We start from the raw sequence: 23,687 nt of genomic DNA, 5'->3' as shown, positions 1-23,687 counted from the left end.
GAGGAATATGTAGGTATATAAAGAGGTAGAGACAAGGATAGAAAGGAGAGACAAAGTAGATATAACTTGTGAAATATAAAGAGGGTGAGAGAAGGAGAGATGGAATAAACATAATTCCCAAGCACACATGCTATCCTTAAATTATTGGAATGAAACGAGTAATCAGAAGTTAGTTTCTCTCTTTCTCTCTCTCTTGCTTTAAACTTTTCATTTAGGTTTTAAGTTGAAATTTATTTTATTATATATACTAAAATAAGAATTCAAATATAAATATTCTACAATAAATAAAATGTTAACAAATAAAAAATTATGAATTAAACTAATTATAATATCTTTTAATTATTTGTAATTCTATAAAAACAAATAATTTAAATACAATTTTAGCTAAATGAAAATTAATCCTTAAAAAAAAAGAAAAATAATTAGAATAAATAAAAAACAAGAGATATTATAAAACACACACACACACACACACACACACACACACACATATATATAATCATTAAAAGGACGAAGCCATAGAGTATTATATTATAAAATGAAAATGTTTGTTACACTAACAAAATTCTGGACAACTAAGGGCCTACTACCATAAGACTAACATTTGCGAAATTAATTTAAAATATAATTATTCTATAATAATTAAAAATTTAATAAGATAAATATTTATATATTAAATTAATTTTATTAATTTTAAATTATTATTTATAATTTCATAAAAATATTTAAGTAATTAAAATAAATCTTAAAAAAAATAAGTTTTTTAATATTTTTTTTTTATGTAGGTCCACACTTGGCGAGCATGACAACGTAGCAAGGTATGAAGTCAATAGACTTGATTTCTGGTGGACTTATTTGGAGCCATTCAACTTCACCAATAGAAAGAAGAAAAAACAAAACAAAAAACAAAAAAACAAAAAAAAAATCTTTTCATTATATATATAATAGTAAGCAAATTCCTTGAACCCAAACCACCAAAACAAAATCAAAATAAAAAAAATCAAATCTTTTTATGTATAATAGTAAATAGGTAAAGTAATAAATAAAGTACTTTTCATCCATAACTAATTGCCATGGAACCGGCAAATTTCTTGAATGAGACATTACCAAAAAAAAAACAAAAGAAATTTAGAATAACAAATTGAATCTTTTTATTATATATATATATAGTAGTAAATAGAATAAAGTACTTTTCATCCACAACTAATCAACGTCGGCACAAATAAAAAGCACCGTCAAAACATTAAATACGGTGGAGTTGAATTTCTTTGCCACGAAGCAACAAAATCTTAAATTTCCCTTTTGAATGTATATGTACATAATGTCATCCTGTTTCATTCGTGGGAGTAGAGTGGGCCGTGCCAAATCCGCTTGAGATTAACCAGATAGTTTCTGCAGCATATGCTTAGCTATTGGGACTTTAATGGGATCCTTCAAGGGATTTGGCCCATGTCTCCTTTTTTGTGTGTTATTGCTGGTCCTGAACATTGGAATTGCAGAGGGTGGCAGAATTGATTGGAATTCAATAATAAAATTGCCCACAGAAGCTGATAAAGGCGAGGAAGATGATGGGATAGGTACAAGGTGGGCTGTTCTGGTGGCTGGCTCTTCTGGGTATTGGAATTATAGGCATCAGGTTTCTTCTTCATTCATCTATACCTATTGCATTTTTTCTACGTGTGTTTTGAATTGGGTTTGCTTAATTCATTATCAGCGTCAATGTATTGTTTCTGTCCGACTTATTTCATTATATTCTGTTTTGTTAATACCTAATTTGGTTTGTGTTAAGTTTTAATCAGAGCTGTTCTCTATGCATGCCTACGTTTTTCCTTTAAAATGTAATTTGAACTGGGTTTTACTTCAATTCATGGTTAGGATTCGCGTACTGTCTAGCCCGATCCATTCATTGTTTTGTTTCTTGAATAGGTTTGGCTTAAGTCCTAATCAGGCTTCTTCTTCACCATCCCTACCCTTGTTTTCTTAGCGTGTATTTTGAACTAGGTATAAACTTTGAGATAATTCATAGTTAAAGATTCAGGTATTGTCTAGGTCCGAGCCATTTCATTCTTCCGTATTTTTAATTTATCTCTGCTAATCAGGCCTCTTCTTGGGCCGTGCTTCCCCCGCCTCGCCCCCTCTCTCTCGATAAACACAATTGGGTTTGTGTTAATCCATAATTACAATCTAGGTATATTTTGATCATTCTTTTCTATTTTGATATATTGTCAGTAGGATCTGCTTCAGATCTTAATCCAGTTCACTAGAATTTCTCTCCATCGATAATTTTTTGTTTTCAATTGTGGAGAATTGGGGTTTTCTCAATCAGTAACCAATTTCTTTCTTTAACCTCTCCATCGAAACGTTTCCATTTTTGGTTGATGCTGAAATCAGTTTGTTCTGATTCATAACGAGGTCTTGTCAATATTCGATTTATTCTGTGTTGGGTTTTTCTCACTCTATAACTTTTTCACTGCTTTTTTACTGTTGATCCTCAGTGAATAGGCTATTTATTAAATTTTAATCTGGACTCTTCACATCCCTGCCTATGTAAATGTTTTGAACTTAGAATTACATCGAGTTGATTTTTTAAAATCCACAATTATTTTTCTTGCTTAACCTAACAATTTAGTTGCCTATTTTGATTAATGATGAATGGAGTTTGTCCTAGTTAATAGTCAGGTCTTTCTTTATTCTTTCCGTTCAATTGTTTTTATTTGATATATTTTGAATTATAGTTTTTCTTAATTCATATTCACCTCGTGCATTTGATCTTTCCATTTAATTGTTTTCTATTTGAAATTTTGAATCAATGCAGAATTATTTTTCCCTATCTTGTAACCAAGTCTTTTATTTATCCAACCCATTTAATTCTAATCTATTTGGCTTGCGTTCAAGTGGGTTTTTCCTATTTTCATATTAAGGTTTATTGTTTGTTATATGCATTTAGTTGCTGTACATGTTTATGAGGTCTCATCTTTATTTGATGTTTTTTCTTAATCAATAATCACTTTATCGAATTTTCATTTCAGTATTGATCCATGCTGAATAACGGTTGAATTAGATCTTAATCTAGTCTCGTCATAAACCTACCTATGTAAGTGCTTTTTTAACTTTTGATTATTCTGAGGTAGAATTTTTAAAGTCCATAATCGTCTTCCTTCTTTAACCTACTCATTTAGTTATTTCCTATTTTGATTTATGATGAATACACTTTGTCGAAATCCATAAGCAGGTCTCTTCTTTTTCTTTCCTGTTCAATTGTTTTTATTTGATTATGCTGAATTGGGAATTGGAATTTTTCTTAATCCATAATCACTGTATGATGTATCCATTCAATTGTCTCATGTCTATCTATGCTGGATTTTGTTTGTCCCAATTAATAATTAGGTCTTTTATTCATCATACCTATTTAATTGTATTCTTTTTTGAGTTGTACTGAAATTTTTAAGTTCATAAGAAATTTCATTGTTTATACAACTCATTTTGTTCATGTATGCTTTTAGCATGTTTACGGTTTATTGATTGGGGTGTGGTTATTCCATTATTGGCTTGTGCAGGCTGATGTATGCCATGCCTATCAAGTGCTGAAAAGAGGAGGGTTGAAAGAAGAAAACATTGTGGTGTTTATGTATGATGACATAGCAACCAATAAAGAAAATCCCAGGCCGGGTACTATCATCAATCATCCTCAGGGATCTGATATCTATGCAGGTGTGCCAAAGGTGAGTCACAATATTCATCTTAATGAGTCCATAAACACTTATGCAAATATTCTTTGCCAATACCAATGTACGGTGGATTAAAAAGTGGGCAGACTCCGTACATCATAGTACAATCAGTAACATATTGTAAATGTGTCTGATTGGCCTTGTTGGAGTGAGGGAGCAGTGGAGGGGCGAATCTTCATAAAGGGGAATTATTTATGATTTGTTCACAACTTTCGAATGTTGATATCGAGACTTAATGACTTTCTGAGAAAACTGATCATCTAGGTTATGTTGGATTAACTATTGGTTGTTTCTTCACATCAAGTTGGACTAGCTTGTGGTTTGCAGGACTACACGGGTGGGAATGTCACCGTGCAAAATTTTTTTGCTGTTCTTCTTGGGGATAAAAGTTTGGTAAAAGGTGGAAGTGGAAAGGTTGTCGAGAGTGGTCCCAATGATCATATTTTCATTTACTACTCTGATCATGGAGGGGCTGGAGTTCTTGGTGAGTGTTGCAACTTTATGAAATATGCAGATTAATTTGCTTGTGATCTTGAGGGATTCCCTTGTGACTAATAGCAATGTTAACTACTATTGTGGATAGAGTTGGATTAAGGTAAATTCAATTTTTTTAACATATTTACAGTTATTCAAAATGAGCATTAACCCTTAATATGATCCACTGAGGATATTGACCGTTATTCTAAACTGATTAGTTTCAATTTGTGTGAAGTAAATTTTTCCTATGATGGTGGAAGATTTTATTAAGGTGAAAATAATAAACAAACTTACTGGTGTTGTAATGGATAACTATATTCATGACAGTGTTTTTAAACTATATCCTTTTTTGTAACTCATCTCAATTGATTTGTACTATCAGTATAGTTACCTATGACTCTTCTTGATACAGATTCATATTTTGGACTATTGTAAATGGGGTTTTGTAAAGAGGTTATTTAACCCATAAGTGTTGCATTCTGTTGCGTTTTGATCTCTTCGGAATTCGTTACTTTATACTTATTTTAATGATACTAGCTTCAGTGTCTTATTGATATGGTTAATAAAATTGGTTGTAGGGATGCCTATTCCTCCTTATCTTTATGCACATGATTTTGTGCAAGTCTTGAAAAAGAAACACGATGCTGGTACCTATAAAAACATGGTAAGTGCAATAAAGTGTTAGTACTGTTGCTTCCTTTCAGTTGCTAAACGACTCTTCATTCTTTATTTTGATTCAAAGATCTGTTCAGTCGTCATGCAAAGATTGGTATCTGATATTTGAATGAAGTTTGATTTTGTAGGCTAGCAATTGTTTTCATTTTATCTAGTCTTATAAGCTCAACATGTTATTGATACATCTGGCACGTACAAATTTGTAATGAAATATTTTTAGTGGATCATCAATATTTTTCTTTTCATTAATAGGTGATCTATATTGAAGCATGTGAAAGTGGAAGCATTTTTGAAGGTCTACTGCCAAAAAACCTGAATATATATGCTACGACAGCAGCGAGTGCTGATGAAAATAGCTGGGGAACATACTGTCCTGGAATGGAGCCCTCTCCTCCTTCAGAATATGATACCTGTCTCGGAGATCTTTATAGTGTTGCCTGGATGGAAGACAGGTTTGAATTTACCTTTTTGTTCATTATTAGATTTGATCTACATCAGCAACTAACTAATTGCTTCTAGTGCCAACAATTGAAAATGATTTATTAATACTTCTTCATTGCATTTCCAGTGAGACGAACAACTTAAAGAAGGAAACCTTGAAGCATCAGTATAACCTTGTAAGTATACATAGAAAGGCTTTCTATTCCTTTATTTGTTAAATTTCATAATGTTTTAGCAGACAATCTGAATACTGATCAAGGTATTTGTAAATGCTGTGAGCAAATGTTTTGTTTACCATGAAAATTGAGTTAGCAGCTTCTGTTAGAAAGCTGCAGAACGTATATATACAAACATACCAAAACTATTCACATAAACAACCAAAGCTATGTCCTTTTCAATCTAGTATTACACAAGATCTGCTCAATGGCATCAACTAACATTTTTGTCTTTGGTTTGCTGGAACAACCGTGATAAAGATTTTTTTAAATTCTGGAGAATCAAGAGCAAAATCATTCCACTTAGAAATTAAAAGATCTAATCCAATAACATTTATGACTGAGTGCATCCTTGAAATTTGTCAAACATGTTTTGTTTTTATCTCTCACAAGGCATCTGGACAGGTGGTTACTGCTATTCCTTTAGGCTTTCTGGCCCTTGATGGGTAGCCTGTTCCTGAACATTGTAGGAATGGACATCTAAGAATTTTTTTAAACGGATATAGATCGATTCCTTTTGTCCTTAAGATATTCCTATGAATATCTTCTATATTAGTGGATTTCTCTGGCCATGTTAGTTTGCTATCCAGGAGCCTAGTGGCAATGTAAATGCACTATGGTTGTAATCATAAAGTGGGGGTTTTTTTGATCTCCTCAATTTGTTTCATTTTTATTATTATCCATCTGATTCAAGCCTTAATTGCTTCACAGTTGCTTGTATGAGGCTGGAGTGATTATTGCCTCTTTGATGTTAATGCTTTGAATGATTTGATTAGAGTCACTAGAGTCACTCAAGGGATTGCCACTTGTTACCCGTCTTCTCATGCTCCTTACCTGGTAATTATCTTGAAAAGGGATTTTGTTGTTGTTTACTTGCCATCCTGCTACTTGTTAGTTAATATAGAAGTGGCAAATTCACTCCTTTAATTTATATAAATTTCTTTGCTTCTGCTTCACCATAGGTAATTTTTCTGTTTGTGGAGCTTTCTTTGCATATTGATCTGGTAAAGTGAAGAGGGAGCAACCAGAAAGTTATTGGCTCCTTGGTATGTACAGAGGAATGATGGGGCAGATCATGCTGTACTACAAGAGGGAAGAGCAGTGGATGACAGACTTTAATAAATAGTCGCCCCTGCTAAACTTATGCCTGGAGCAGTAGGGACCAAAATCCTTCCTTTGGGAAGGGTCAAGTCTTCATGTGAATGCCGGACTCGATTAGTTGAACGAAGTCATTGGAAGAAGCCAATTCCTCTGATGCCAGTTTTATCAAGGAAATGCAATAGCTGCTGGTGAGCTTATAGGAGATAAAAGAGGAAATTCATATCCTTAAAGAGATAAGGAAAAATTGAATATCCTGAACCTCTGGATATTGCAATTGATGTGTGGCAAATTCAAAGCCTTCAGAGAGTGATTGACAAAAGGTTGTAAAAAGTTGATTTCTTGAGGCTCTTTGTTAGTGGTTTCGTCAGCTAGACAGCTAGTGGGCTTCCCAGAAGTTGCCTATTTTTGTACTGTTTTTCACTTTAGTAAATTGCTGGAGGGCATTAATTGTTAATATAACTATAGCATTCCTGTTTTCCTGATAAGGCTTTTTGAATTCTGTTTCGACTTCTAAGGTGGATAATATTGCCAAACTGGGTGTACAGTTTTCAGGCTTATTTCGCATAGTGATTTTATTTTTAATAGTTTGTAGTAGTTTTAGTGAAATCTGGAACTCTAAAATCGTGGATAAGCTTGTTGATAGTGTTAATTGGAGGATTGCTTGTAGTTTGTTAACTATGAAGTTTGGAAGGTTTTGCATGCCTGTATGCTGGGTTCTCTGATTGTGTGGAACTAGAATATGGAGAGACATGAATCTTGTTTCCCATGGATTTGATTTGTTAGAGTAATAGATTGCATTTTTAATTATAGCTATAACCATTGGAGTGTTTGTTTCCAATGGAGAATGAATCAAGTGTTTCTTACTTAAACTTTGACTTGTGCTTCAGTCATTTCGTACCCATATTTTGTGTCAATTCTCATTTCAGATTTGCATTCTATACCTTCAAAATTAAATTTGGACCTCGGGTAGCTGACAGGATAGGAATCCTGCTATAAATTGACCAAGTTGTTACTGAGGTCAAAGCCTTCAAAAAGATCCCTGAATGGAGGAATTTGTTCAATAGAGATGTTGATTAACTAAAAAAATCATTTGGTCTTGAAATACCAACAATGTGGATGTGTAGCAGAGCACACAGAGAAAATTCTCCATGAAGAACAAAATTCCAAGTAGAGGTAACTCATGACCTAAAGATGCAAGGATACAAATCTGTGAATGTTGTAAGTGAGCTTAAAGATACAGTTAAGGTGAAGGGGAAGGGTAGGAAACTCTACTTGGACAATGCACCGAGGAATTGTCTGTTTGCAGCAAGTCATACACTGAAGCATGAGAATTTGATTGGTGAGGTTCCCTTGGACCTTGTTACTACAATTAAAAGTACAACCTTTGGCTGTGCCTTTTCAAAATACTAACTAAACTTAATTAGGAAATGATAATAAACTTAATCAAACTTAGTGTACTTGATGCTCAACTATACACTAAGTGCATCCATTTACCACCCAAACTACATTCATGAACCTTGAGGATCCTCAGTTTAAGTTGTTTTTGTTGGATTTAGTTTGGGTAAAACTTTATTTAAAACAGCACCATAGTCTGCATTCTTCTGTTGCCTGGAGTGCAGTTTCTACATCAACACAAGATATTTATAAGGTAATGAGCATGCGATTAGATATTAGATATAGGATGTCATCTCACTTGATTTTGTTCTTTGTTAGTTTCATTTTCTCCTTGTATGATCATATCATCTATTTTTAGAAGGCAATTTATCAAACATTAACACAGAGGAAAACTCGACAATAACTCCGCAAATTTATCAAACATTACAAATACATTAATTAATAACAATATGATGTAAAAACATGCATGTTACTGAATTATGAACCATATTACTGATTTCCTTCATATATAGATCAAAATTTGTAATGTCAATGTAATGTCCCCTGCTAGGGTCTGCCATTTTCCCAAAGGTTGACATACATTACTATGCATTATTATGTTTTAAATTTTTAATTCATATTACTAAACTAATGAATGAATTATTATTTGTAATGCATTCAATATTTATTATATTTAGACCCATCTCAACTTCTTTTCTAACCCTAATGAGGGATGGGGACTTACTGTCATATGGCACTGACACCAATCTACAAGGAGGCTCCCTCAAGGTTTTAGGATTCCGTCACTACCCCATCTTGGGCTCACCATCACTTGTGAGGACTTACTTGCCCCTCCATACACACACCAACCTATCCTCTCATAGGCATTAGCAAATGAATTAAAGTCTAGGCCATTAATATAATAGTCTTTTATGTACTATGAATGTATATGAAATTAAGTATGACTGTCATACATATTGCAGTCTATATTAAATTTACTATTATAATATGCATAAGAACATTATCAGGCTTCATATATTAAGCACATCCGCATGCATACCACCGAGAACAAGGATGTCACTGCCTGTAACTTAATAACAGTTCTGATCTGATCTGATTGATGGTGATGTCCCCGGAAGCTTCGATTCCTTTCCTTTATATCTCTCATGTGAGGGAAAGGTTACACGTCTTCATCATGTATGCCCTTTGGCAAGAGACATACCCTTTCACCATTAGCACCATTTGGAAGAGTGCAACTCTTCATTATTTCTGCCCTTTGAAAGGGACATAACCTTTCACAATCAGATCTGAACTTGTGATTCCCAAATTATCCCCCCTTCAAATGAGTTTGCTTCTCCCTTTTATACGTGTCACAACTTATCATTTCATGCCTTTTGACCATTCATTAACTTTAATCAAATTTTAATTATATTCTTTTATATTTTAATTTAATTTTCACTTTTATTCTTTTGTATTATTTATCATTAATAGCACATAATTCTATTTACTAGCCTGAATCCAGAGATTGTTTATTTATTTAAGTTTTCTAATGATCCTTCATTACTCGCAATAATCTGTGACCTGTGATTTACAGGGAAGAGAACTGTAATAAAAAATATACAATATAAATATAGCAATAAGAATGTGCTAAAACACATTCTCACCTTAGCATAGGATGACCTTCATGACTGTGCCCTTGCCATCACCAATGAAGGCTTTGTGGTTTGCTTGCTCGTGTCAATCTGTTGTCTGAAAAAAGTGTGAAAATAAATTGAGACCCCTTTTCTAAAATATAACTTTTGATGACTTTTGGCATGATTTTTTCTTGTGAGTTTTGTGATATTTGTCCTTTTTTTGCAGAAAAGTTGCCACATTTTTTTGGGAAAACCTGCCGAGTTATTGTTGCAAATATTCCTGGGACAAAATTTCCAGAGTACTTGCTGGGGTTTTAAACTACAAACCATACATCATGTATAGGGCCATGAACATGGATGAGACTGTCAATAATTAATATGGATGGGATCATCTAAAACTAACGAAACATGGATGAGATTGTTTGAATTTTTGAATTGATGTTTGCTGGGATAAAATGGGGGGATGAACTTGAGGTGCATTCATTTGACCATTATGTTTGTCATAATGATGTGTTGCTTTGTAGGTACTACAAGACACAGCAGGGTTGTGCATCTAGTTTTGTAATTTCTAGGTATCATATGTCGTGCTCAAATATGCTTATCCATGACAAGCATTTCCACCATTGAGATGGACAATATGGGCAAAAAGGAAAAGGAGTAGTCGATGAGATGATACATATTGGGGGCTAGTGTGGTCTCTTTGTGAATGATTATGTAATTTTCTACAGTTGTGTGATTTTTCCTTACTAGGGACATTCAACATCAAATAGATCAGTTGATATTTCTTGATGATGTCCCTTGCTTTTGGTACCTTTAAGAGCTTTCAACACTTTTGAGCCCTCGATGAACTTTGTCCCTCCCATAAAAATGTCAAAAAAATGGAGATTTATTAAGGGCTTGCTTGAGCTGAAGATGAAATGAGTTAAGTAGATCCCAATTGATGCCCAACTCAAATTGGTGATTTACAAGACTTACACAACTTAAAAAGAAGAAAGATCAATAATCTACATTGGACATCTTTGCTGATTGCCAATAGTGCTGGACAACATATTGCAATTGGTAGTTTTTCACTAGAGTCTTCCTGCATACCAATTATGAACCTAAATAAGCATTTTTCCAAATGTATTTATTAATGCTACGTAATGAAATTGCTTTTAGAATTGATGGTCTTGCAAGAGAATTATGAACGTTCTTTTCTACTGTGCATTATGCTTGCTATTATCTTCACACTATGGTTTAGTAACTTGAGAAAGAATTCTTTGCACATTGCTTATGAATGTTGGAGACCCAACACCACAATTGATGATTGAAATTTCCTAATGAGTGGATTGGGCACTCTGGTTGAATCTATATTTGAATTTTTAGTGACTTTTGCACTTGTACATGACTATTGAGTTGATTGTCAAAGCAACTGTTCCATGAAGTCCCTTGTTCAATACCTTGCCATGGTATTGTAGAGAGAGAGGGGTTGAGTGATGCGATATGATAGAAGATGACCAATTTAGTATAAAGTAATTTATTATGGTTGGCGTCAAGCTCACATTGATGGCTAATGTGGACTTAGGTTTGATTTGTCAATAAGGCCTTGGGAGTTAGTGAATAAATTATATATTATCTTTATCTAACCCTTGATCCTTGAAAGTTCATTTTAGTTGCACCGAAGTGTTGAGGTATATGGTCCATAATTACTTGTTGACTTTTATTCTGTCTGATTATGTTGAGAGGTGAGAGTGGCAGCAAGAGGTGGAGTGTAATGGCATGAACACGGTAAAGAAAATTATTAAAGAGCAACATACAAAATAAATAAAAATACAAATACAAAACATATTTATGACCGACATAGAAAAGTTCAAGAACTCTTAAAAACTATTGTATTTGTGTGCATGGTTATTTTCATTTAACAACCATGGTAAATGAAATAATATTAAAATAACTATATACTTGACAAATAAAATATTAAATAATACTCTAACAATAACTATATGATTGAATATATAGTTAAGATAATATATAGAATATAAATCTATAATAAACAAGTATGATGATTGATATGTTATATATATTACAAATAAGATTTTTGTGTAATATAAAAAAATATTTATATTGATTTATACTCTTATTCAACTTCCAGAGATCTTATATTAGTTAGGTAAATCGATATCTTGTATAACTATATATTATGATTTTATAACAGTGTATATTAGTTTTAATTATTATACAGTGTTAAATTTTAGAATTATAGATGAACGTATATTAATAAGTTAATCTGTATTTAAAAAAATATTAGCATATTTACATATCTATTTGTAAAATGTGTCAACTAGCATATCTATCTCAGATAAATCTATACTTAAATCCAATACAGAATTAGTGAAATAATTAATGACTTTTAGTTTTCTATAAGTAAAATTAAAAGTTACATTCAATATAACTCTTTAAATAAAAATAAAATAGCTTTATAGTAAATTAAAATAACTCTCAAGTAAACAAAATAACTTGAGACTGATATCTCCAGGTGTTTTTTGGGATATGGTGATGTTTTAAAATATCAGTAAACTTTAAGATGAAGTTTCTGTGCATTTCTATACATATCTTGGAAGCTTTCCTTAAAAATGGGGAACTTCCTTCAGATGTTTCTTAGATATATTATATAAATTACATTTGTATTTCCTCAAGTTGTGATATCTGGTTTACAAGAGCTAAAGGAACTAATGAAATGCACTGGTAGATTTGTAATTTTCTATTTTTTGCTCAAAAATTGAAGAAAATTTTTTCAGCAGAATTTTTTTTTTCATCACAGCCCAAAGGTGTACTTGTGCAAAGATATACAATAATGAGGCTCAAGATGTCTATATTCGTAGTTTTATCAGCTGATAAAAAATATAGTTATCTTTGAGTATCCTTGTACCTTTTTTTTTAAATAACTCCTTTCCTGTTGTGGTCCTTGTTTGCTATTGTTGAGTTATCATGTTTTAAAATTGAATTTTTGTAATGAATAAATCCCAGGCACCCTGAATATCAGACTCTGGAAAAAGTTTCACTTTCATCACATTTTGAATGCTGTGCAATTTGTTTCTCCATAAATTTGTTTTGATGACTCAAAATATATATTTTATATAGAGCTTTATAAATTTAAAATACAAATTCAGAAATTCTTTTCCCATAAATTGTCATGGAGGTTTTTGAGTAGTGAATTATAAGTGAGACCATGGAGAACTGAAAATGGGTGCATTCTGAGGTTCTTGAGTATAGAAAATGGGTTTGGCTTGGCTTTGCTGTAATAAGATGTTCTAGTGTTTGTGCTGATCCTAAATAAAAGAAAACAGAATGTTATAAATATTGAATGTTAGTGGTCACAAAATTATAAACTGGATGATTAAAATGAAGAAAAAAAGGAATAAAATCAGTCAGAAAATTTAGTAATAAATTAATAATCCTTTAAGTATTTTGAAAATAGAAAAATCTTTAGTCTGTTCCCCTGAAAGTAGTTTAGATCCATATAGATCTCTGCTAAATTTATATATATGATATCTCATGTTCCAGTTAATTAGGTAATATTCCGCAACATCCTTCCAGAGTGGGAAGCTCTTACATTGGAAAACTGTTAAAGGACTTGAGCCCAAGAAGTTCTCATTTCATTCTGTAGTCAATTTCTATCTTATGTACTTTCTTAATACTATAACAAAATATTTTATTATTCATGTACAAGTAAAATTGGTGAAGTTCTACAATACTACATAATAATTCACATCCTATGCTCTCTGAATGATTATTTTTACTTCTTGTTTATTCTGCGGCAATTGTCAGTCTGCCATTAAATTTATAACTGTAGTAACTAATACCTGATGATTGGTACTGAATTGATCTCTTCTGTGAGAGATATTTTAAGTTTCTATTAGTTATGGTAAAATGAAGTTCTTGAACATGGCTAGTGCATCCTTACATTTTAGCTATTCTTCCAACTTCATGGATTAGCTATTACTTAATTTATCAATTTCCTTAGCATTTCTTTTGAATCGATTAGTTTACAAAGGTCCAACCGTTTGTTTATTTGAACTTGTGTGTGCTGCAAAGGCCCATCAATTGGCAGATTTATTATCTAGTTGTTTTGCTGCTAATAGGTCAGATCTGACTTTGTTATGTTTGGATGATGAGAATTAGAACTGCAGAATGGTGGCATTTTTATCTTTTTGTTTTGGGTTTGAGAGATCTGAATCTCTACATTATTATTTTCCAGCTTTGGTATACTAACATGTCAGATGTTTTACAGGTTAAGCTCAGAACCTCTAAGCATAACACTTATGTGGCTGGCTCACATGTTATGCAATATGGTGATATCAGCATCAGCAACGAGCAATTATATCTGTATATGGGATTTGACCCTGCAAATGGTAATGCTACTTTAGCCCCTGAGAACAGCTTACCACTATTTGAAGATATGGAGGCAGGAGCTATAAACCAACGAGATGCAGATATTCTTTACTTCTGGCAAAAGGTTTGTAGGTCAAATATGTGTTCTTTGTGAAAGTTTTAATGACATGAACATTAACATTGTTTTGATGTTATTCTCATATTATGAACTTGAAAGGGTAATAGTATAATTTTCTTTTTATATATAATTTCGTAGCTACCCAAAGACTTGTACTCAACTCCTCTATCAGAATTGCATCCTCGTCATCTCCAAATGTCTGAGGTTTTCAGATGAAATTTCTCCATCTCTATATGCTTCAGAAGATTCTTTGAAAACTGGGAAACTTCCAATAGAAGTCTCATATATATTTTATGAATAACATCAGTTATTTTTCCCATGTTGTGATTTTTGGTTGACAATGAAAAATAAATTGAATGAATGATTCAATAATCGGATGATTACATTGAACGATATACACGTATATATAGAGGTTACAAGACGATGTTCTATAATTAGTGTTGTTTTAGTACTTTCAGATTAAATAAAACTCAGAAAATCAGAATTTGTTTCTAGCTAGGTTAATTAGATTTATTGTTTTCCAGATTTAAGCATAGTAAAGAAAATGAATGAATAAAGACAAGACACAGTTACCCTGGGAAAACCTCCTAGGAGGAAAAACCCAGCCAGAAAAGCTCCTCAGATTTGATTATGGTTTTGGATTCAAATGATAATTACACACTTATCTGGAGTATAGATGTTGTAGTCACAAGGAAGATGACATTGAAGTCTACAAGATTAGCTTACTGACAGAGATCATGATTTGCAGTTCTTCTAATCTGATTTGCTGTGCATAACAAGGGTTAGCTGCACCTTTCAACTGGTTCACAGTCCTTCTATAGGGTTTGCTTGAGCCTTCAATGGAGTTCAATATCTTCTAATGATGATATGCTGCCTTTAATGAAGTTCGCTATCTCCTACTAATGATCTGCTGCCTTTAATGAAGTTCGCTATCTTCTAATAATGATCACCTGCCTTGTCTGTGTATTTTGCTTCCTCAATGTATATATATATTTCACATCTGCTTGAAAACTGAATGATTGAATTATTATGTGAAGTATATGTTTATTTATATGAGGAGCAATACTTCTAACCATGTCGGCTTGCCTTGTAAATTAAAACCTTTCTTTCTTTCAGCAATAGTCCTATTCTTTCTTTCAGCAACTCCATTTCGTTGAGGATTGTATGGAACACAAAACTCCCTCTTAATTCCTGACTCAACACAAAAATCATAAAAGCCATTGGAGGTGTATTCACCTCCATTGTCAGATCTTAGACATTTAATTCTTTTACCATAGGAGTTTTCAGTTAATGCCTTTAACTCTTTAAATTTACTTAAGACTTCATCAGATTCCTTAGATTTCAAGAACTAGATCCAAGTTTTCTTAGAGAAATCATCTATGAAGATTACGTAATAAAGAAATCCACTAGGAGAAGCTATAGACATAGGACCACATAAATCAGAGTGAACAAGTTCTAGTTTGTCTTTAGCTCTATTTTCACTTTTATGGAAATGACTTTTAATATTTTTACCTATAGCACAACCTTTGCAAGTATTATCATGAATTTGACTGAGTTTAGGCATACCTTTGACTAACTTTTTAAGAGAGGGAAGAGCTTGATAATGCAGGTGTCCAAGTCTTCTATGCCATAGCTCACAGGATTCGGGAGTCTCATTAATGAGGGCTTGAATAGGGTTAGTAGAGAGCTTATAAAGACTATCATATCTATGACCAATTACACGAGCAGATTTAAAAGTAGACTTCTTTGGCCAAGCAAGAACTTTTCCCTCAGAAAATGCAATTTGATAACCTTTATCTTCTAGAGCAGAAATGGAAATTAGGTTTCTTTTAATTCCAGGAACAAACAAGATATCACTAAAAATAGAAGATGACCATTATAGAAGATATTAATATTATTTTAACACCCTCCCTAATGGTCATCGTACTCAATACCCTACAGGAAACACTGCAGGGGTTATCATCACACATGCAAAGAACACTCTGCTGCTACGGAGACCCTCCCAGGATCTGCAGAATGTAAATGACCAAGAGTACCAAAGTCATCCAAGCGAATGTAGCCTTCACACGCGAATTAGAGATCTGGCACATGCGAATTACTGAAGCCTGAAACAATGATTTTGAGGAAAAAATCAGCAAACCCTTTTGCAGAAGAGTACCAACTCCAAAACTAACTGCAAGATACCATGGTTGCAGATGTTCGCCCTGGCAGGTGCGACCCAAACTGATTGCAACAAAGCTCGATTTTTGAGGACTAAAATCGATCAAAACTAGAGAACTTCCGGAATCACAAATCCCACACGAACTTCGTGTATTACATATGATTTTTGAGGAAAAAATCGTAAAAACTAGCAAACAATTTTTAAGAAAAAATCGTGAAAACCTAGAAATCCCACACAAGCTTTGTGGATGACAGATAATAATTTTTAAGAAAAAAATTCCAAACCTTGAAATAGGAACCCTCGAAAAGAGAATTTACGATTTTGAGGAGAAAATCGAAAAACCAAGATATCTGAGGGTTACAAATCATCGTAAAACCTAGATAACTAAAATCTTACGCAAATTTCGTGGATTACAGATAATTTTGAAGGGAAAATTATAAACCCTGCTAACAATTTTTGAGGAAAAAATCGTGAAAACCCTCCCATGATTTTTTGTGGAAAAAATCAGAAAACTGACAGACAATTTTTCAGGAAAAAATCGTTAAAACCATGGAAGGTGTAAGACGAGGTCTGGCCTCAATCAATTTGATAAAGGTAACGATATTCAGATATTGTGAACATGCACTATTTCCAGGTGTTGTGGCAACTGTTGAAATTTTGACTTTGTTCCAACATGATATTGGTCAAAGATGCCATCACGAAAATGGAGGTTGAACAAGGTCAACCTAGTGAAAGCATGAGACAGAAGAATCTGTTTTGATTTAGGAAAAAATTCAGAATAGAAGTCGCTGCTGAAAAAATCTGAAACCCTGGAGGAGAATTCTTGCATGAATTCCAAGGCAAATTCGCTGGCACAAAATTGGAGGCATGGAAAACAAGGCACCCCAAAAAATTTGAGACCAATCCAGAAAAGATCTCGAAAAACCCACCAAGAATCTAAAATCAGAATGCAGATTTGACGGCTCAAAAATCAAGGCACGGAAAATGATGCACCCAAAAAAATTTGACGACAACCCAATTGAGGTCTCGAAAAACCTCCCAAGAATCTGCAACCAGAAAAAAAATTCAACTTGAACTGAAGGGTCAAAACCCTAGTCGAAAATTGTAGAAACCCTAGGAAAATTTTCAATCTGTGAAAAAATCTCTAAGTTGCAGGCCCAAAAATCTCCAGAACCCTTAAAAAAACATGAACTGCTGCCCAGCACAAAGAAATTCGCCCACGAACCAGAAACCCTCGAAACCCTCAAAAAGCCTTAAAAAAAGCAAAATCGTTTTTTTATTAAAAAACAATAAAAAAAAGTTTGGAAAATTTTCCAACTGAAGGTGCCTTTAAAGATGTCTAGTGCTAAAGTTTTATCAACTGATTGAAAATATTACCATATTCGAGTACCACTTACAGTGTTTTTAAATAATCCCAGTCCCCATCTGCTGTCTTTTGGTGATTATGATTTACAATTCAACTGTTTAAATTCATGATTTGTGATTATCAAATATCAATATGAGTTATAATTAATATTTACTTTTGTTGACAATTTTTTATGGTACTTCAAAATTTTGGTTTTTTACAATTTTAAAAGCATTTTAATTTTTTGAAGTTGTGTTGCCATTGTGTGTGTTTTTTTTCTTTCTAAATTTAAATATTCTAATAGTTTTTTATGTTTGTCATCTCAAAGTCCAGTCTCCTGAACCAATTCCAGTCCCTGCCTATGGTAACCATGCATAATTTTCATCGCTTGTTAATACAGACATTTCCTACTCTAATCACCATTTCAGTTTGATCTAGTATTTCTCAAAATTAAGTTTTCTAGAAACAAATGTTTATTATGATGAAAGTTATCATTTATTTCTTATAAAAATAATATTAAGCTTGATCCTATTGCTTTATTTGGTTATTTGCAGTACAAAAAGTCCAAGGAGGACTCTTATGAAAAGCTGAATGCACAGAAAAAAATTGTAGAATTCATGTCTCGTCGTATGCATCTCGACAATAGTGTGAAGCTTGTTGGAAATCTTTTGTTTGGATTAGAAAAGGGTCCTGCAGTTTTGAATTTTGTCAGAATGCCAGGAGAGCCTCTGGTGGATGACTGGGACTGTCTTAAGACAATGGTAACCTTACAGCTTAATTCTCGTCCTCCCATTTTTTAGCATCTTGATTCTACCATAGCAGTTGATAGTCTATATGGTTATCTATTGAATGAAGAACAAGTATAAATCTTTCGACAAGACATTTTTATCCATCAGCAATACAGTTCTTAACATTGACTTGTGACAGGTACGAACTTTTGAATCACACTGTGGGTCCTTATCCCAATATGGCATGAAGCACATGCGCGCTCTAGCAAATATATGCAATGAAAAGATTAGCGTGGATGCTATGGCTAGAGTTTCGTCTGAAGCATGCACTCAAGTTCCATCGGAATACCTCAGTTTACTCCAAAGAGGCTTCAGTGCTTGATAGTTCAAGGCTTCTTTGGTTGGCAGAACATTAAGTTTCCAGGACATGTCATTTAGTGGAATTTCTGTACATACAAAGATGTTTATGCCTGACATCTTTTTTGCTATAGCTAAAAAGCAAAGGCACTTAGACAGTGCTAAACATCTTAATCACAGTCTAATGGTACCTGTACATGCTGGAAAAGGGGTTTATCTTATATTTGATGTGTGAACTTTTTCATTATCTTTCTTTCAATATTTGGTAAATATTGTGAGTAGTTGTATTATAATTTAACAATAAACTGTGTTTTAACTTTTGGAATGGCATCCTTTTGGATTATTATGTAAAATTAATTAATATATTTTCATATTATAAAATTTATTTGTCGGAATGCCTAGTTCAATCTTCCTCCCTCATGCCTCTCTCAACTACTTTTATAATTTTATTTCTTTATTCAACTCTTCCTTTCTAAAGATTTCGGCAATGGGTTTTTGTTACATTATCTAGCCTTTTCCTTATATTTTAGCTTGTGTGTCAATTTATACCGATTTGATCTCCTTATATTTACTCTGCAAATTTTTTAGCTATCTTCAAAATCTTGGTCCAGAATTCACATCATCTCAAATTTAAAAGGCACACTTGTGGGAATTTCATTGTTTTGAGTGATTGCAGGCCAATGGTTCAAATTTTGGTTAATGAGAATTTTTGAGTACATTCACTTAATAACAACCCTTCTACATCCCAAAGACTCAATTTGTTGCAAAAGGTACTGAAACTCATCAACGCTATTGCAGAGAGCTACTTCCTCCTTTCCTATATTGATAATTTCATTAACATCTCATGTAACTATCTAGTTTGTATCTTAATATTTTTAGCATTTATCTCTTAGTTCTTTCTATTACTTTTTCTATCTTCTATTGGTCAATATATTTTTTATTTTAAATTTTTAAGGCTTTAAGCAAGTCCTTGAAAATTATATTATGGAAATATCTAGTTGAATTCGTCTTATCCCTGAGCTTGACTTAATACAAGTTTGCAACACACTTTGCAGAACTTTTTTTATCGGCAAATATTGGTTTTGACTTAATACAAGTTTGCAACACACTTTGCACAACTTTTTTTATCGGCAAATATTGGTTTTATATTGATTATCAAAATATTGTACAAAATCGAATATGTGGCCTATAATTATTAATTTGAGCATGACTTTCTGTAGTCCCATATACACCCCAATTTGCAAAAAATCTGACACCATTAGACGAAAACATTTCAACCCCCATATTGACAAAATTAAACAAAAAACTTATCTACAAAAGCCTTTACTACCCTTGCTAGTGGTCTTCTTTGGTAAATTTCTAGTGCTTCGAGCTCCTCTCCTCTTCAGGTCCTGTCTTTGCTCGCTGGTTTCTTCTCTCTCCAGCAAATATTCTTTCAAATGACTCCATCCCGCTAGGGCTTGTGCATGCTTGCTCTCTTTGTCCTCCGTCGCATTGGTGGAGTGAGTTCAGCCACCATGTCCCCTCCTCTGGCTTTGAAGTCCTCACCAGGATGTGCAACTGCAATGAAGGCCTCCAAGCCATAACATCATTGCCCTCTCACGCATGCATTCATGAGCCAGCAAGCAGCATCTTTACTTCCAACTCCAAGCACCAAGCAAGTACCGTAGAAGCAATATCTACATTTGTTTGGTATCTGTACTCTGAGCCTCAAAACTCCTCTTCGAGCATCATAATAATCATTTGAAAAACATTGGATTGTTGATAAGAAACACATTTTTCAGCCTATCATCTATTATTTTACCCATGAAAGCTATCTGCCTTTTTTTTGGTTCTTTAGCTAAAATTCGCCTCCATGGTAGCATGTCGAATTGCAGACTCTGCAAAACTTGCACAAGAAGCAAGATGAAAACAAATCACCGTCACAAAGTTTTACCTGCCTTAAAACTCCCACCCATTTCTTCACTCGAGTGGATTTACTCATCAATTGTGATTCATACCAAACTGTCATCAATGCATATCCCTCATAAATTCTCCAATATCTCGTACGGTTGCTCCGAATTAAATGCTGAAGCCCACTTTGCCAAAGTGTCAGCCAACCCATTGCCGCTTCTATACATGTGGGTGATTTTGAAGTCACTAAAATGATTTAATTTAGATTTTATTAATTTAATATATTTGTTGATTTTCCATATCTGAGTTTCACCATTGATAATTGCATTAACAATAATTTGCGAGTCCCCTTAATATGCATTTTAGAAATCAGTAATTTGCTCGTCAAGTTTATGGCAAACAATGCTGCTTTGACCTCTGCCTCATTATCAATAGCTACGAAATCTCGAGCCACACATCCTGCTCCAAAGGGTTCATAATTACCTTTGAAAGCTCCATCAAAATTGATTTTGACCCATCTATCCTCTGGTTTTATCCGTTCAACGTTCCTTTGCTTGCAACAGGATGGATTAACCCATGAAAGCCCCTTAATGGGTGCACGTGACAAAACTTGATTTAATACAAAGTTTGCAACACGCTTTGCAAATGACAAATTTTAGTGTTACTTGATTCTCTTCTACATCAGAATAATTCTTTTGATACCATTTTCATGCAACTTTGAGGTCGCTGACTTAACATTAGTCGGTACAATTCCTCTAGCACTATAAACTTCTACATCACAATAATTCTTTTTGTTCCATTTTCACGCAACTTTGGGTGTGCTGACTCAACTTTAGCCGGTACAATTTCTCTATATTGTAAATTAGGATCTCCATTAGAACAAGATTTGGTGCTTATGACTTAGTTCCTCTGATACACTGGGTGAGAAGTCGTGTTAGGTGGGCACATTAAAATAAAAAGCTAAAAGTAAAACCATATGAATTGTAACAACTTGGGTAAACTTTTTAATGATTATATTGATTCATAATTTCTCATTTTCTTCATTGTACCATTTTGATAGATTAAATATTTCAATGCATGTAATTAGTTTGGTATCTAAAAAAAAAGGTGTTTTGGGTCAAAGTCAGGATGAAAACTTTACACTGCAATGAAAAATGGCCCGGATCCTTACTATAATTATATTATTTATAGCAAGTGATTCAGACTGTGTAACAATATCTTATCTTATGATTGTATATAAATATGAATATTTTATTTAGGCAATGATATATCTCTGATATCTCTTTATCTGGTTTAGAAATATTTCTAATGATATGAGACTAGTTGTTTTGGTATATTTTATCTGGTAGCAACCATTGCCACCCCTACTTAAAAAACTTTTTGATAGATTGAAATTTTCAATTCATGTAATTTTACATGAAATGTGCTTCAGATTCTTGTTATTACACCGAGAAGCAATCTATAGTGGCAGCACAAGCCTGGGTAAACAAAAACTGAGAGTGGTTTAAATTCGCGTCCATTACTGGCGGTTCAAATCAGCAGGAAAGAAGGTGAGGCGTTAGTGGAAGAGTGGCCAATTGAAGTATGAACGGCTACAATTAATGCCTGTTAAACTTCGCATGAGAATCGTTTCAAGAATATTACTTTTATATAGTTGTTTTGTAAAGGGCGATGTCTATGCAGCATCAAAAGGGTCTGTGATAAGACAGTTTTTTAGATTTAATAATTAAATTAAAAATCAGAGTACAGTTATGTTCTGATTTTTAATTTAATTATTAAATAAAAAAACTGTCTTGTAAAGACACAAGAGGCAGGTGCAGCAGCTTATGGCAGTGTAGGCGGAGTATCTATCATGAATGCACTACAGTACGTTATTTAATCCAATAAATGCATTGTTTAGTGATTTGTCTATTTTAGTATGGATGGTTTGAGCGGTGGGAAATCAGAGAAAAATAGGGGTGATTTGGTTATTATTAAATCAAAAAACTGTTTTATTAGAGGCACTTTTGATGCTTGCATAGACAATTCGGTAAAGACACAAGAACCAAGTGCAGCAGCTTATGGCAGTGTAGGCGGAGTATCTATCATGAATGCACTACAGTACGTTATTTAATCCAATAAATGCATTGTTTAGTGATTTGTCTATTTTAGTATGGATGGTTTGAGCGGTGGGAAAATCAGAGAAAAATAGGGCTGATTTGGTTTAAAAAAGATACAGATGCATTTTATGGATCTTGTGATTGACTACGTATTGTTTCTTTGAGCTTAAGGATGATAGTGGCGATAGATAAGATTGGATTTGTAAAGTAAATAAAAAGGTGCTGACCTAATTCACACATTGCCCCATCGCAGATGAGGACCCCCTGTTTTCGCCTTTTCATAAATTTTAGACCTTATGAACACTTTGACAACACTCAAATTCAATTTTGTCACCCTTATTAACACTTTGACAACACTCAAATTCAATTTTGTCCTAGCTCTACATTTTCATCCTTGAATCTACCTTGGGAGAAAGAATCTAAATCTGCACATAGACTCATAAATCTTTCTCCATTTTCATCCTTGAATCTACCTTGGGAGAAAGAATCTAAATCTGCACATAGACTCCTCATAAAAAAGAATCTAAATCTGCACATAGACTCCTCATAAATCTTTCAAATTGGAGAAAGATGCAATATCAAAAACTCATCCAAGATCATTCAAGACAAAAAATTGAAAGTGGACTTGCCTAAGGAAGAATAAACTCTGCCCTATCAAGAAGGAAGTAATCTGAATTCACATTATCCAACCGCTGCTATCATGATCAACAAGGAAATTTTTAATCATTCTCAAACTCGCCTTGGAAGAGAAAGATGGTTCCTATCTGATATACATGTGATAACCTTCCAAGTTTGGAATAAAGCAGGAGTTAAAATCTGTCCAAACATGCAGAAAGTCTGCCCTTCCATATCCAAAAAAAAAGCTTCCCAAAAATTCACTTGAGGAATAAGACATGTCCAAAGAAACAAGCACAAAATTTGTCCAATAAATTGAGAACTTTGTTTTGTTAAAGAGGAAAACATACAAGCA

General features: G+C 33.3%; 1 protein-coding gene across 1 annotated transcript; it reads left to right on the top strand.

The window, feature by feature from the left end:
- Positions 1–1,260: 1,260 nt before the first annotated feature.
- Positions 1,261–18,972, top strand: LOC131026818 (vacuolar-processing enzyme). The gene is made up of 9 exons (XM_057956811.2): positions 1,261–1,636; positions 3,558–3,722; positions 4,056–4,212; positions 4,784–4,869; positions 5,133–5,332; positions 5,449–5,497; positions 13,916–14,140; positions 18,195–18,401; positions 18,568–18,972. The coding sequence occupies exons 1-9, from the start codon at positions 1,424–1,426 to the stop codon at positions 18,748–18,750; spliced, it is 1,485 nt and encodes a 494-aa protein (XP_057812794.1). The 5' UTR covers positions 1,261–1,423; the 3' UTR covers positions 18,751–18,972.
- Positions 18,973–23,687: the final 4,715 nt, after the last annotated feature.

The sequence above is a fragment of the Cryptomeria japonica genome, chromosome 1, assembly GCF_030272615.1.
Source record: "Cryptomeria japonica chromosome 1, Sugi_1.0, whole genome shotgun sequence".
Taxonomy (NCBI): Eukaryota; Viridiplantae; Streptophyta; class Pinopsida; order Cupressales; family Cupressaceae; genus Cryptomeria; species Cryptomeria japonica.
Note: the sequence above shows the minus strand (reverse complement) of the source record. Positions and strands in the feature narration are given on the sequence as shown.